Here is a 17034-nt window from a genome sequence, read left to right as displayed (position 1 = left end):
GAACTATCTTCTTTATTAATAAACATTGAAAATAATTTAAACTCAATTAATTTTTGACATCTATTCAAATGATTAAATTGTGCACATCCTTTAATACAAGTAAATGCTCAAACACATTCCCAAAACCATCATCTACTTTTTTCTTTTTTAGTATTAAATGTCTTATTTCAAACTCCACTGAAATCAGTCTTATTACATTTAATAATTTCAAAAGTCACCTGGAAGGCATAGTCTCATTTCTTTCTAATATTTCTCTAACATTTTAATAATCGTATGAACTATTCACAGGTTAGTAAACGTCTATGGGAAATAAATGGTAATTATATATTGCTTCTCTTTGCATTCTTGAGACCCAAAGTATAATAATAATAATAATAAACTAGCTTATCTTAAAGTTCCACTGAACACTCCACAAAAATGAATATCATCATCAACAACAGCATTAGAAATCTACTCTCAGGGCCAGGCATGGTAGCTCATGCCTGTAATCCCAGCACTTTGGGAGGCAGAGGCAGGTGGATCACTTGAGGTCAGGAGTTCAAGACCAATGTGGCCAACACAGCAAAAACTCTTCTCTACTAAAAATACAAAAAATACCTGGGTGTGGTGGCACATGCCTGTAATCTTAGCTACTTGGGAGGCTGAGGCAGGAGAATCGCTTGAAACCAGAAGGTGGAGGTTGCAGTGAGCCGACATCATGCCACTGCACTCCAGCCTGGGTGACAAAGCGAGACTCCGTCTCAAAAAAACAACAACAAAAAAACAAAACTACTCAATGCTTGGGTTGGAAGAGAACTTTGGTGCCATCTTCTACAATCTCCTAACTTTACAGATGGGAACACAGGTTTGAAGAGTGGAGGTGACTTGCCTACGGTCACATTGGTGGTAACTAAACCCCACAATCATCTTCAGCAATGATGCTGGGCAAAGGATTCATGCCCAACAGCTGAATCCTTGAAAAAGCTTCTGTGTGTGCCTTCTAGTTTCAATGACAGTATCACAGTAACACAGTCCTCTCCTCTCCCTACCTCTACCCTCCAAAGTCCCTTCTCCCTCAGACTCTCAGCAGATGAAAAGCAACTGCCCCAACCTCAGCTTTATTTTCTTCCTTACTTCCAAAAAGACATCATCAAGCAAGACCCAGTTACACTAAAGCATTATCATAGTTAAACTCAAGTTAATAGTATTTGTTTTATAATTCTTTAATGTTTCATCTAGCCAGCAGAATTTAGTCATTCTCAAAAAACCAAATTTTTTAATATAAATCCTTATTAAAATATTAATAATCTTTCTATATTCTTTAATAGAACATATGTTCTTGCCAATTAAATTGTTGCTTTCATCTGCTGGGGGTTAGGAAACCAGATTACCAGATGAGTTTAATGGACTGAATGGTCTAAGGCTGATGGCCTCTAATACTGAGACATTCATGGTTTTATGGCAGCTGGAGCTCACTTGGAGGTCTTTTTCACTTATGTCTGACTTGACACTCATCTCTTGCTACAAATCAGCTATGGTCCATCCATTATCATCTCATGCTAGAAATCAACTAACAATTTTGGTACTAGTCAGCATTATGATTTCCTGCTGTTTTCCTTTCTACTAATTATTCAGTATGAAACACAGAAGTGTTTTCTCACTAATTTCCATGTCTTATAGCTCTAACCATTTAATTAATAACTCAAGTAATTAAAGTTCTGGAATCTTTAATACAACAAGCCAATCATTAATCCACAAACCCTTGGCAACTTCCTGACTACCCTTCTGAAACTCTGCCATCCTACAATTATCACATGCATTTCTGACAATAGATTCATTGCTTCCACCACGATACAACTTCTTTTGTTTCCTATATCCATGAGGCTTAGTGTAGCTGCCCTTAGCAAATAATTGATCATGATGAATCCCAGAAATTGTCTGGTCTCTGCTATGGCACCCCCATACTGGCTACCAGAAAGAATCCATGTTCCTATTTGGTTTGCTTAGAGTCCTCCTCTGATACCTGCTCTCCTTGAGGTCTTGGAAGCAGGAATCTACAGTTTTGAGTCTCAAGCCTCTCTTTGAACGAGCAAAACGCATATAATTAATAACTTCATTTTGATGGTGCTCATTTAGGCCCAACTCTGCCTGAAAAAGAAAGAGGTAATTTAATTGTTAGTCTTGAAGATCTGATCAAAGAGCCAACAATGAAAATGCATAAGATATCCTGTGGTTGAGACTGCTAGATCTCCATCGAATTCTATTCGTTCCTTCTTCCTGGCTGCATGGCTGCCCAGCTAGATGACACTTCCTTGCCCTCCTTGCCATCAAGTCACTGCTGACTACTTCTCAGCAATGAATGTTGTGGTCCAGTTCCAAAGACCTGGTCTTAAGATATGGAGTGTACCTCTGCCCCTCCCTGTTTCTCTGAAACCTGGAAGAGGTGGTGACTTGACTGAATCATGCAGACAACATCAATGCCCTAGAGGCTGGGGGAGCCGCAAGATGAAAGGGACCCATGTCTGTACCTCATGGAGAGGCACTGACCCTCTCACTGAACTGAGATGAGCAGTGAGATGACTGTTAAGTGAGAGAGAAATAAACTTCTCTATTCTTCAAGCCACTTAACCTTACAGCAAAAAACAGCAACTCTGTTATGGCAGCTTAACCCTTACTCCATTACAGCTCTAACAAGTATATTTGATTTGGAAAGAACCACTAATTGGTCTGTACTTTAAACCAGATGACAGCTTGACAGATATTTAAGAGGCAAGCCGACGGAGGTAGGGCTAGCACCCAAATAATAGAGCAGGTCAGCAGTCAGCTAAGAGCAAGGCATCAGCCATGTTAGTTGGATTTGTAATTAAGCTGCTGACGAGCTTTACAAAGCAGTTTAGGTGGCATAAGTCTTTAAGGTCTGGAGGATAGAATGGAGATAGCAAGAGTTGAAGGGAAGTGAAAGGGAAATCTATAAGGCAGTCAAATACAACAGGTTACAGTCACATATGCACCTGAGTTGTGACTAACAAGACAGATTTCTATTACACACTAAAAATAATTGACTACCTACATCAGAGACAATATTATCTCTGATAGTCACACATCAGTATGGGCAAGAATATCCCACAATTTAGAAATATCATAAAACAATGTCACGATTTGCTAAAAACAAAGCATAAATACAGATTCTTTTTTTTTTTTTTTTTTTTTTAAAGATGGAGTCTCACTCTGTCACCCAGGCTGGAGTGCAGTGGCGCGATCTCTGCTCACTGCAAGCTCCGCCTCCCGGGTTCACGCCATTCTCCTGCCTCAGCCTCCTGAGTAGCTGGGACCACAGGCGCCCACCACCACGCCTGGCTCATTCCTTGTATTTTTAGTAGAGACGGGGTTTCACCATGTCAGCCAGGATGGTCTCAATCTCCTGACCTCATGATCCGCCCACCTCAGCTTCCCAAAGTGCTGGGATTACAGGCTTGAGCCACCGCACCCGGCCTAGATTCTTAATCATTATTCATTGTCTATAGTATTACATTTACACTCTTTACTCCTCAAAACCTCCCAAACTCTTTCTCTTACCCTGTTTCCCAGGTTCTACTAAATGAACACTCTACTTTAGCCACACTAGTCTGCTCATCAGTCCTGAAACATGACTTAAAATTTCCTGCCTTGACTTTCACTCATGTTACTCTGATCCTAAAGTATCTCTCCATTCCTATTCGAGAATCTGAATCCTACCCAGTGGTGTGATGGTAAATATCTAACAGCAGGTTTTCTAGGTAGGGGGGCCTGATTTGTAGCATTGCTGATTTCCATGGCATAAATACTTCCATCGTGGCTGATTTCAAGCCACCAATATAATGTCACTGAATGAAGAGGTGAGAAGAAATGCATACAACTGGCTCTCACCAGCCAGTATACACATACTCCACCACATCACTGAATTCCTACCCACCCTTCACGGCCTAACCTGTTTCACCTACTCTGTGCCATCTCCCAATATGCCCTCAGTAACTCTATAGGTATGCCTTCCTCCAAAAGCTAGCATATATAATCTCTGCTACTTCTTTGGTACCGTCACAGGCTGATTACTACCTTGTATTATTGATTTTTTTTTTTTCAGGTTTTGCTCCTCCAAGTAGATTGTAAACTCTATGAGGGAATGAATCATTTCTTATAATGCACAACACCTAGCATAGTGCCTTGTGCCAGCAGGTAGCCAATTCCTATCTGTTCATTCCTTTCCCTCCTTTCAAGGAAAGTTAAGGCTCTTCTAGGACCAAGAAGGAAAAATTACTCAAACTGAGAAGGGTAAATGACAGAAAAGTTCCTTTAAAATGGATTGGAATGAAGAAAGGGGGTAAAAGTAGACAACTGAGTTCAAAAGGAAAAATAGCATCAGCCTAGGAAACAGCTATTCACAAACCTTTACTTCTACACATATACTATATGTATCTATGTCAAATCATTAGAGAGGAAATGGAATAGGTAGACGTGTGGTATAATAGACAAAGCACTGGATTAGAAACCAGGTTTAGGTCTAGCTATGCAACTGTCTACCTTGGTAACAGTCTGTTACCAAGTCACTTAACCCCAATGACATTAGTTTTACTATCTGCTAAATGAGAGGTGGATATGATGATCAGTCCTAAAATGGTTAGAAACAACGGGAGGTATCCAAGTGGGAAGTCAGAATTTGTTTGAATTTTGTTGTAGAAATATTCTGTTAAAATAATAATAAAAAGAGCTGAAAACATATAGCAAGAAATCCTGCCACAGCATTGCCAAGCTAGTATCTTGAGATTGTACCATAAATTGTGTATGTGTGTTTAGGGGGAAGGGGATATAAGAGAAGTGGGTAAGGTGTACCAGAAATGGTTCCCTGTTCTTAACCATGCCCACAAATCCATATACAATTTAAGAGAAGTACAAAGAGGAAACTGTAATGATAAAAATGAGCGCAGTTTAATAATACCTATCAGATACTGATGCTTAATATTTTCACAGGTACTGCACTATTTATTTTATATGCATTATCTTACTTATCATATTAACAGTCTTGTGTAGTTATTATCTGCAATTTACTAATGAAGAACCTGAGCCTGATTCCAAAGCCTCAGTTGTTAATTGATGGAAAGGGATGACAGAAGATAGAACAGGAACAGATATCAATTTTTTTGTGATTTGTTTTCAACGTATTCTCCTGATATTTTAGGGAAATCAAGAGAATGAGTGGAGAGGCTCTAAACTCAAGAAGGGGAGGGAGCAATCTGTTTAGTTCACAGGTGTCTTCTCAGCTCCCAGACAGCGCTTGGAACACAGTGTGGACTAAATAGAAAATGTGGTTGCTGAGGTATTTCAGTAGCCATTTCAGGTGGTGCTCTCAACGGTTTCATCCGTTTTCCTGAACCCTTCAGTGCTGTGCACTATTCTAAGTATGCCTGGTATTTAAGATGGCATGCTATACTCGCTGGAGGGATTAATGGTCGTTTTTGAGCAAGCCAAAACAAAGGAAATGTCACCCAAATTCCTCAGCTGTAAAATGGAGTGCTGGGATTCTTAAAGTCACATCCACATCAAAGAGTTGGATTTCAATCACACAGAAAGCTGGATTCGTTCTCCCTGCTTCTCTGGTTAACGTGTGTGTGTGTGTGTGTGTGTGTGTGTGTGTGTGTGTGTGTGTAAACTTGGAGCTTCTTGAAATTGAGTGAGAACCCTGCATATGTGTTAATGCGTGTGTGTGCGTAAACTTGGAGCTTCTTGAAATACAGTTAGAACCCTGCCCTGCACCTTAGGCCGGCAGCAGTTTTCCATAGCTCTCTTCACCTGCCACCTTAGAGTTGTGCCTTGGCTCTGGCCCCCCCAGGCAGGCGAGAGAAACGAAGTGACGCGGCTGGGCTGCTGGGAAAAGGCTTCACCCCGGATTACCCCCATAAGGGCTTGGGCTGCGGTTAACCGAACCTCTGGCGCCCGGCGCAGCCTCCCTTTCTCAGGGAGGCTGAGGAGCGGCCAGACCCAACGAGGCCACGTAATCATTCCGGGCCCACCCGCTCAGTGTCTCCAGCTCCGGCCGCGCTCCCTCCTGTGCGCGGTGCGGCGCCTGAGGGCCGGCTACTCACCATGGCGGGAGGCGGCAGGCGGCAGCCTAAAGGAACTGGAGAGGTCAGGCGGTGCCCCGCCAAGCCTGGGATCGCCGAGGGTAGTTAGACCACAGAAGACGGGGAAGGAGGGTAGGTTGTTTAGAAGCCTCTGGTTGCTAACGGAAACCGAGGCACGTGGACTGCAATTATGCATTTTCATTGGTCCTCAGGATCACGCGACGGGAAGTATTGCGTAACCGGTTGACTGCCACATGCGCATTGGCTTCCAGGGCCGGAAGTCCCACCTTTTTGTGCTACGTTCACTTTTGGGAGCTGACTGCAGTTGCAGAAGTTAACGGGAGGACTGGGCTGCCTGGAGTTGCCTGTGGCCGCCAATGCGCTTCGCGCCTCGGGGCGGCCACTTATGGATTGTTGGGAAGTTCTTGTCCAGAACTTCCTGTGGCCTAGGTGACCCCAAGGATGCAATGGACATCCCAGACCTTTCAATGGTCTCATAGGGCACGGCCTGGACATTTTTTTTTTTTTTTTTTTTTTTTTCAGGAGTTCCTACCTGAGCATCAGGGTGGCTGAGACAGGCCAACAACACCAACGCCTGCAGGTTCTCAAATAGAGCTTCAAACGACCCCTCCCCACGACTCTGCCCATTATTATTACTGTTGTTGTTATTATCTTCTCTTATATTTCCAGTTAAAAGTCTCTAGCAACCTTTTCCCATTTAAAAAAAATGCAAAAAGCATGGGTTTTCTCCAAGAGCAGTGAATTTCAAAAGGTTTCATATGCCTGGAACCACTGTGGAAGCTTGTTGAACAAATTCCCAGGCCTCATCTCCAGAAATTCTGATTGACAAGTCTAGCTTGGGTCCTTGGGATCTGCACTTTTTAACCGATGTTCCGGGAGTGATCACAGATCAGGACCACTCTTAGAAACGCTGGCTTGGAAGGACAAGGGTAGGATGAGATCAATTATTGCAAATAGCAGGGACTCAGAGTCCTTCACTCAGATGATACAGAGGTGATATGCAGGCATTTGCCCACAGAAGGATCTCAAGCCTTGGGTCAAGAACAGTAAACAAGGTTCTCCTGTGTGTCACTTGGAGCACTCTAACGCATGGAAGGATGGCCTGGAGGCAGTGGCGTGGGTATGCCCAACTTCAGTTTTGGCTAGGCTCCCTACCCTTAGCACTGCAATGGCATTTGGGCAGGATCCCTGTCTTCTTGCAAGATTCCTAAGGGCAGATTCTCTCAACCCTGCATATTAACCCCTTCCAAGCTCGGTTAAACTTCCCCTTTACCATCCTATCTCCCCATTTCTGTTTAGTGAGTGTTGTTGAATTTGGTAACAATGGTTGCCATTATTTAGTGCCTACTATGAGCTATTAATAGACACATTCCATTCCAGTAGTTAATCCTCATAATACTTGGTTCTTTCCTCTGTAGACATTCGTTGTGTTCACATAGTGAGAGGGTCACTTTACAAGGTGTTGTGGGTGCGAGATGAAGTTTATAAAAACTTTTATGACTGATCAGTAAACAAAGTTGTTCATCAGCTCGCACTGCTGAAAAGCTCGTTTATTTTCTCGCAGGCCAAATCCTGTGATTGCAAAGTGTTATCAATTCAAGGGAATGAAAGGAGTGTGTGTTTTTAGGGTACTGAATTATAAAATAGACCAGCCTGTACATATATTTTATGCATTAATTAAAATCCTAATTTTTTGATATTTTCGTGAGTTTTTTCAAATAGTCAAAAATCTCCAAAAATTTTTTCAATATATTAATTGAAAAATATCCATGTATAAGTAGACCTACACAGTTCAAACCCATGTTGTTCAGGTGCAACTGTGTATTTCTGATTTCAAACATTTTTACAGGCCGTCGGCCCTGTGTCTAAAGTGCCTATTGATTGTTGGGAGAACAAAGATGAAGCAAGGTCCCTGCTCTCAAGGATGCTAACCATCCAGCAGGACAGACAGACCCATTAGAGGATCATGTCATGTCAACATAATGTGGTCACCTTTTAGGAAGCCAGGCAAGGGGCACCTAGCTCAATGTAGGGTTTCAGGGAAAGCTTTGAGGAAAATCCCTGAATTGAATCTTCAGGGATTAGCAAATGTTAGCCTGGGAAAAGCAATGCAGAAAATACAGAGGAAACATAGCAAACACGGGCACCAATACCTGAAACAGCCCAGCATGTGCACTCCTTACAAACCCCAAGAGATTAAATGTTAGGTGAGCTTCTACTTTTAGAAGTCAATATTGCCTGGCGGGGCATGGTGGCTCACGCTTGTAATCCCAGCACTTTGGGAGACCGAGGCGGGCGGATCACGAGGTCAGGAGATCGAGACCACGGTGAAACCCCGTCTCTACTAAAAATATAAAAAATTAGCCGGGCGTGGTGGCGGGCGCCTGTAGTCCCAGCTACTCGGAGAGGCTGAGGCAGGAGAATGGCGTGAACCCGGGAGGCGGAGCTTGCAGTGAGCCGAGATCGCGCCACTGCACTCCAGCCTGGGTGACAGAGGGGCCCCCTCCTCCCCAAAAAAAAAAAAAAAAAAGAAGTCAATATTGCCAAAATGTCACTGCTTTGCTAAAAATATTAAGTAGAAAACAAATGACCTGGACAAGGAAAAAAATAACTGAACACACTAAAACCCAGGGTGATATAAAGAAAAGTTACATATCTGGTCTATTGCTACCATTGAAGCTAAGACACCAATCTAAGGGACTAGTGTTAAGCTAATTGGAGAATGTCTTTCTAGGAATGGAGGGAATTTATCTGACTTCCACCCGGTCAGCGTGCAAAACTAACCCAAGTACAGGGGTAGCAGAAACGTGGTAAGAATGTCTTCATTAAATCATCCACAAATAGGAGAATAACTTTGAACAGCTAACATACACAGAACTGATACTTTTCATGTATAGAATTGAAGATAAATGGTTCCCAGTTGTTCTTATGTGATATAATTTGGTTTTACTTTAAAACAGGGAGACTGAATATAAACCAGAAGACAACATGAACTTAAATATCTGCATGTATAAGACAGAAAAATTTTGCATTTTAAGAGATTTAATGTATGAATTTCTATACTTGATTTTGTGTAAGAGAAGCCATCAAAACCATGGAGATAGTTGTTTTTACTGGGATCGCTGTTGTATCCACATAAGAAGGTTCTATTTGTGTGTTGAGAGATTTTTCCATGTGCCCATTGTATTTGTTACTTAGAATTTACAATATTGTGAAAACTTTCCCCTTCAAAATAGATATATATTTTAAAACCTTCTACAATGTAATTATATTTTAATTGATTGCATATTTACTGTGTTCCAATAACACATGTTTCATGTCTAACTTGCTATGTTTAATCCTCAGTCTCATGAAATGCATCCTATGATTACTCTTATTTGTGAAGAGAGAATGGAGGCTAAGTGAATGTAGGTAACTTTTACAAGGTCATGTAGTGAGTCGATGGAAAGACATGCATGAGTATGCAGAGGCTACCAGCCAGATACACAGTCTCCCCAGTCCCTGCAGAATGGAGGGACTCGATCATCTCATACTCACACCTCCTCCCAGCAGCACCACCATGGAGAGGCACCAGTACACCTTCACTGGGAAGCTCCATGTGGACCATTCCTTCCTTTTATCCATTCTCGGATGCCCTGATTCCTAATTCCCTTGATCCACATTCAATCATTTCAGTGTCCCCAAATTGCCTGATAGAAATCCTAATCAACACTTTTCCTCTCCAGCTTCCAGTGAATGCCTTGTGGGATTCGCAATGTATTTCTTGATGTCCTGAGATCATCAGCTTTTTCCTCGAACACTCCTCACCAAAGAGGAAGCTTCCTTCTCTCCACCCTCCGCCTCCCAACATCTGTACCTGTGGGTGGCTGGTAGTCTGTGCTTCCTTCAAAGTCACCTCCTGACCCTTGAATGAAGCCAGACTCTCAACCAGCCCTCCCTCAATGAAGCTGTTTCTTGCTCTGCTGCTCCCTCTTCTCCATCAACCCTTCAACATCCAGATCGTTCACTCATTCAAGCATACTCAATCAAGCCTTGGGATTTCTGCAGGTGACCTGCAGAATGGCTCCACCCTATCTTGCCATCCCTGATGGATGACCCACATAGCACCCCTTTGTCATGGCTCTACCTGCTGTTCTTCAGAAACCTTCAGCTCCAATTCACTTCAGGACCTGTCTGCTCCCCACACCCCATCAGAGCCAGCAGCTGTTCCACGCCTTGCTGAAATTTTGAACTCCAAAATGCTTCTCGCTAATCATCACCAACTCTCTGATCATTGCTCTAACTCTCTCACTCCCCTTAAACCTTGCCTCTAACTTGATTGTGATTTAGCTGTGATTTTTTTTTTTTTGAGATGGAGTCTAGTTTTGTCACCCAGGCTGGAGTGCAGTGGCACGATCTCGGCTCACTGCAACCTCCGCCTCCTGGGTTCAAGTGATTCTCCTGCATCAGCCTCCTGAGTAGCTGGGATTACAGGCACCTGCCACCACGCCCAGCTCAGTTTTGTACTTTTTGTAGAGACAGGGTTTCACTGTGTTGGCCAGGCTGGTCTCAAACTCCTGACCTCGTGATCCGCCCACCTTAGCCTCCCAAAGTGCTGGGATTACAAGAGTGAGCCACCGTTCCCGGCCAGCTGTGATCTTTGAAACTTCTATTTTCTTCTGGCCCATCAGTCCTTCTCTTTGACTCATTTCTCTTTGGTCTGAAGTCAAGCCTTCGTGCAATCATTTAACCACGAGAAGTTTCTATTTCCCACCAGACAACTCAATTTTAACATACTGATGGATTCCAACCTTAAATTTTTCCCAGCCAGGTGTGGTGGCTCACACCTGTAATCCCAACACTTTGGGAGGCTGAGGCGGGAGGATGGCTTGAGCCTAGGAAGTGAAGGCTGCAGTGAGCCATGATCGCACCACTGCACTGCAGCCTGGGTGACCCTGTCTCTCATTTTTTGTTTTTGTTCTTGTTCCCAAACTAGAAAAGTCACATAACTAACTGTATTGACTTCATAAAAACTTTTTGACATTTTTCCCCCAATTTTCTCTGGGCTTTTTAGATGCCTGGACATTGTGGGTCAGCTCCTGCTTCACTCCACCCAAATGGCTGTCTCCTAAAGCTTTCCTAGTCCTGACACGTTCATCTCCCTCCCTTCTCTTAAATCTTAACATGTGATTCTCCTGCTACTTTTCTAGAAGGGAAGTTCCCCTAATATCGCTAATCTTCTGCTCAAAGAAAGTACCTTTGTCTATAAGCAAGGAAATATTTACAGAGTATTAACACTCAGTAGTGTCTGGGGCATGAGGAAAAAGGCACTCTTAAAAACTTGGTAGGAGGATTAAACTAGTATGACATTTTTTGGAGGACAGTCTGGAAATTGTCATCAAAACTGAAAATGTACACACCCTTTAAGCCAGCAATTTGCCTTCACTTCTAAGAATGTATTTAAGAAACAACAAGACCACAAAGATGTATGTACAGAGATGTTTACAGCAGCTATTTCTGTGGTAAAAAGTCTTGAGATAGTTTAAATCCTCTTATGGGGAAATTACTAAATAAATTATGGAGCAATAAAAGAGTAGTTTTCTGTAGCTGTCAAAAGAACAAGGAAGAATTCATGTGCACGGACATGGAAAAATTTCCATAATATATAGTGAAAAGAAAAAATGTCAAAGAGAATAGTAAGATCCCATTTTTATAAACACACATACATGGAAATTTGGAAAGGTAAAGCAATAAATTCCTCACATCAAAATGTGGGAAGAGGTGCTAGAGTGGCAGTAGGGATGGGAGGTGGTTGATCCCTACTTTATATATGTCTGTAACGTGAATTTATTTCTTAAGCAGACAGGCATTACTTTTACAGTTTAATGATGAAAAGAGAAAACAAAAGGTAAGACAAAAGCAGCTTTTGCCACTTTTTCCATTGTTTTATGTGCTCACCCCAATCAAGGCACCTTCTTTCTAAGAGCCAGTATTCATTTCTGTTCTCTTTAAATCAGAAGTTAGGCAGACATTTCAGGCCATGAGACCTAGATTGGAAACCACTCAAAGGAACATGCCCTTTCCTCTTCAAACACTGTTACCAACATTTAGATATTTTCATTTTGGTTGCAGCCCACTGTTTTTGGCTTTTTCTTCTTTTTTTCTCCAGATGGCTGAAGAGACCCAGGCCTTTCACACTGAAGGTGGGGTAGGTGGAACAGATGGAAGGGCTTTACTTGTGGTTGATTAATTGTTTCATAACCCTTTTCATGAGCTTTCTTTGAGCAGGCATGCTTGGCTTTGGTAAGGTCCTGTCAAAATTTCTTTGATTTGAATTAGATGCACTGGGCAGGTCCCATTCAGATATTTAATAGCAAAATTAAACAGAAAGTCACCATATATTTTTTGAGGGACACAAAGGTATATCATGTAGGAATATTATGAACATTAGGCTCACTTTCTTGCTACACTAGGGGAAACATCTTTTTCTGAGGCAAGGTGCATAGAAATTTTGGTGTGACTTACTTTGAGAGCAATGATTATCATTCATGGTTTACTACTCCTTTCACAGATATAGAGAGCAAAATTATTAATGTGTAGTAAGTGTCATGGGGCTACAAAGAGATTCTAAGCGCTCATCTTTTCCTCTAGGACACCCATGTATTTTCTTCTCTTCTTGCTCTACTGATTCGTAAGTACTCTTCTCCAGGGTTAACTAGATCCCATTCTCATCTAAGCCCTTCTACCTCTGCTAGGACAAAGCTCCATCAATTATCCCTTAAGATTTTCCTTTTTGGCTTCTATATCTTCATTTTCTTCCCTTTTCTTTGATCCTTCCTCAGTTTAAAGTCATTCTCAAGTCTCCTCCACATTAAAAAAGAAGCAAAACAATGACGAACCATAAACAATGATAATCCATAAACAATGCCTAACCAACCCTTTCTTTGTCCACACCTTTTCTATAGTCAGCTGCCCTAACTTCTTCCTCCTCTTTATTGCTAAACTCCTCCAGAGAGTGGCCTCTGTTGACTTCTTGCACTTCACCTGTCATTCACTCTTCATTTTGGCTTTCTTCTCCTCTTCCCTACTGGAACTGACTTCTCAAAAGCCATCAAATGAGCTGATGGCTGCCAAATTGAATGCCTTGTCTCAGGTCTGCACCATTTTACACTATGGACACCTCCTCCTTTACAGTTTCCTGGGCTTTTGCTATTCTGCCCTCTCCTTTGTGTGGTTTCTTGCTGTCCGTGTTTGGCTCCTCTGCTGCACACCCCTGAAAATTGGTATCCCTTGAAAATTCTCCTCAGCTGCTTTGTCTTACCATGTATCCCCCTTGGCTGTGTAATTCCATTCATTCCCAGGCTTTCATCTGTTGCATCTGAGGATGACCATCAAATCTGCATCTCCGGCTGGGTGTGGTGGTTCACGCCTGTAATCCCAGCATGTTGGGAGGCCGAGGCAGGTGGATCACCTGAGGTCGGGAGTTCGAGACCAGCCTGACCAACAAGGAGGAATCCTGTCTCTACTAAAAATACAAAATTAGCCAGGTGTGGTGGCGCATGCCTGTAATCACAGCTATTCAGGAGGCTGAGGCAGGAGAATCACTTGAACCCGGGAGGCGGAGGTTGCGGTGAGCCGAGATGGTGCCATTGCACTCTAGCCTGGGCAACAAGAGTGAAACTCCGTCTCAAAAAAAAAAAAAAAATCTGCATTTCCAACCACACTTCTCATTTGCATTCCCAATTTATATTTGCAGGAGCTTACAGGTATTCTCCAAGTGGGATTCTCAAAAACTATTTACATTCAACACATCTAAAGAGAACTCATAATCCATCAGTGTGTCTTGGTCTCATTCTACCACCAACCATTTTATCACTATCTGCCAATGAGATGATTCAGAGTTGCTTATGAGTTCTCCTCTCTCCTGCACAGTGCTTCCAGCACATCCTAGGATTACATCTGAAATAACTCCAAATCATCACCATTCCCTTCTTTATGCTAAGAGCTACTCTCCTTATCCCATTCATCTAATCTGGAATAATAATAAAAAAGCAGTAACAACCACCACCAAAACATAATTCTAATATGTCAGATGTACTTGTCAACTTACAGAGCTTTCTCCTGGAACTCGGCCAAGCTTCTTGGAAAAGTCACCAAAGGGTGGGTAGGGTACAAATTGATGGTTTTTCTCTGCCTTCCCTAGAAAATGAGAGTTCAAGTTAAAAATTAAGTTGTGTCTTAAAAAAATCAAAGGGATATGATGAACAGCAATGCAAAAATCCTCAATAAAATACTGGCAAACCGAATCCAGTAGCACATCAAAAAGCTTATCCACCACAGTCAAGTCGGCTTCATCCCCATGATACAAGGCTGGTTTAACATATGCAAATCAATAAATGTAATCCATCACATAAACAGAACTAAAGACAAAACCCACATGATTATGTCAATAGGGGCAGAAAAGGCCTTCAATAAATTTCAACATCCCTTAATGTTAAAAACTCTCAATAAACTAGGTATTGATGGAACGTACCTCAAAATAATAACAGCCATTCATGACAAATCCACAGCCAGTATCATACTGAATGGGCAAAAGCTGAAACTCTTCCCCTTGAAAACTGGCACAAAACAAGTATGCCCTCTCTCACCACCCTTATTCAACATAGTATTGGAAGTCCCGGACAGGGCAATCAGGCAAGAGAAGGATATTCAAATAGGAACAAACTGTCTCTGTTTGCACATGACATGATCCTATATCTAGAAAACCCCACAGTCTCATCCCAAAGGCTTCTTAAGCTGATAAGAAACTTCAGCAAAGTCTCAGGATACAAAATCAATGTGCAAAACTCACAAACATTCCTATACACCAAAAATAGACAGCCAAATCATGAATGAATTCCCATTCACAATTGCTACAAAGAGAATAAAATACCTAGGAATACAGAAAACAAGGGAAGTGAAGGACCTTTTCAAGGAGAACTACAAACCACTGCTCAAGGAAATCAGAGAGGACACAAACAAATGAAAAAATATTCCATGCTTATGGATAGGAAGAATCAATACTGTGAAAATTGCCATACTGTCCAAAGTAACTTATAGATTCAATGCTATTCCCATTAAACTACAATTGACATGCTTCACAGAATTAGAAAAAAAAAATTTAAATTCCCATAGAACCAAAAAGGAGCCCATATAGTCAAGACAATCCCAGGAAAAAAGAACAAAGCTAGAGGCTTTCAAACTATACTACGAGGCTACAGTAACCAAAACAGCATGGTACTGGTACAAAACCAGACACATCAACCAATGGAACAGAATAGAGATCTCAGAAATAAGACTGCACATATACAACCGTCTGATCTTTAACAAACCTGATAAAAACAAGCAATGGAGAAAGGATTCCGTATTTAATAAATGTGCTGAGAAAACTGGCTAGCCATATGCAGAAAATTGAAACTGAACCCTTTCTTACACCTTATACAAAAATTAACTCAAGACGGATTAAAGACTTAAATGTAAAACCCAAAACTATAAAAACTCTAGCAGAAAATCTAGGCAATACCGTTCAGGACCTAAGCACAGGCAAAGATTTCATGACAAAAATGTCAAAAGCAACCACAACAAAAGCAAAAATTGACAAATGGGACATAATTAAAGAGCTTCTGCACAACAAAAGAAACTATCATCAGAGTGAACAGACAACCTACAAAATGGGAGAAAATATTTTCAATCTATCCATCTAACAAAGGTCTAATATCCAAAATCTACAAGGAACTTAAATACATTTACAAGAAAAAAACATTAAAAAGTGGGCAAAAGACATGAACAGACACGTTCTCAAAAGAAGACATTTATGCAGCCAACAAACATGAAAAAAAGCTCAACATCTCTGATCATTAGAGAAATGCAAATCAAAACCACAGTGAGATACCATCTCATGCCAGTCAGAATGGTGATTATTAAAAAGTGAAGAAACAACAGATGCTGGCAAGGCTGTGGAGAAATAGAAACACTTTTACACTTTGGTTGGAGTGTAAATTAGTTCAATCATTGTGAAAGACAGTGTGGCAATTTCTCAAAGACCTAGAATGAGAAATACCATTTGACCCAGCAATCCCACTACAGTGTATATACCCAATGGAATAGAAATCATTCTATGATAAAGATACATGCACGTGTATGTTCATTGTAGCACTATTCACAATAGCAAAGACACAGACTCAACTTAAATGCACATCAATAATAGACTGGATGAAGAAAGTGTGGCACATATACACCATGGAATACTACACAGCCATAAAAAGGAAGAAGTTAATGTCCTTTGCAGGGATATGGATGGAGCTGGAAGCTGTTATCCTCAGCAAACTAACACAGAAACAGAAAACCAAACATTGCATGTTCTCACTTATAAGTGGGAACTGAACAATGAGAACATGTGGACACAGAGGGGAACAACACACACTGGGGCCTGTCGGTGGTTGGGGGGCAGGGAGAGCATCAAGATAAATAGCTAATTCATGTGAGGCATAATACCTAGGTGACAGGTTGATAAGTGCAGCAAACCACCATGGCACACGTTTACTTGTGTAAAAAACCTGCACGTCCCAGGACTTTGAATTAAATTAAATTTAAAAATAAAAATAAAAGGGATGTTTTCCTCACACCTGACTTTTCGGACTGTTATACCAACCTAGGAGTTAATCACGTTGACAAAATTGCCTAATAGACTAAAACTCAATTTTATATATTTAAAGTAAATATTTTTAAAAACCCACTAAAGATGTCATTGGACAAATAGGCCAAAAGACAATTTTTAAAAGTAGATCTTATCCTTTGGAGAAGTTTTGGGTCCAAAACAAAATTGAGAGGAAGGTACAGAGATTTCTCATAAACCTTCTGTCTCCACATATGCCTCCCACTCCTTATTATCAGCATCCCCCACCAGAGTGGTACATGTGTT

At 41.5% G+C, this 17034-nt stretch overlaps 1 protein-coding gene and 1 long non-coding RNA gene across 6 annotated transcripts in view; one reads left to right on the top strand and one right to left on the bottom strand.

The window, feature by feature from the left end:
• LZTFL1 (leucine zipper transcription factor like 1) overlaps positions 1-17034 on the bottom strand; it is an 84802-nt gene that overhangs the window by 13185 nt on the left and 54583 nt on the right. For 2 of the 5 annotated variants that reach the window (XM_058442950.1, XM_032161818.2), the window contains exons 2-3: positions 14185-14273; positions 2003-2127 (exon numbers count right to left, since the gene is read on the bottom strand). In XM_058442950.1, coding sequence (XP_058298933.1) covers positions 2003-2079 — 77 coding nt within the window. In that variant the 5' untranslated portion in view covers positions 2080-2127; positions 14185-14273. Of the gene's footprint in view, positions 1-2002; positions 2128-6095; positions 6242-14184; positions 14274-17034 lie in introns of those variants that run through there. The other 3 variants (XR_009214567.1, XM_032161815.2, XM_032161816.2) reach the window with 2 other exon arrangements.
• On the top strand, positions 6415-8880 carry LOC131384073 (uncharacterized). The gene is made up of 3 exons (XR_009214568.1): positions 6415-6524; positions 6618-6675; positions 8830-8880. It is a non-coding gene; the product is annotated as an uncharacterized LOC131384073 (long non-coding RNA).

Source organism: Hylobates moloch, unplaced genomic scaffold, assembly GCF_009828535.3.
Source record: "Hylobates moloch isolate HMO894 unplaced genomic scaffold, HMol_V3 SCAFFOLD_8, whole genome shotgun sequence".
Classification (NCBI taxonomy): Eukaryota; Metazoa; Chordata; class Mammalia; order Primates; family Hylobatidae; genus Hylobates; species Hylobates moloch.
This window is presented reverse-complemented; position numbering and strand designations above follow the sequence as displayed.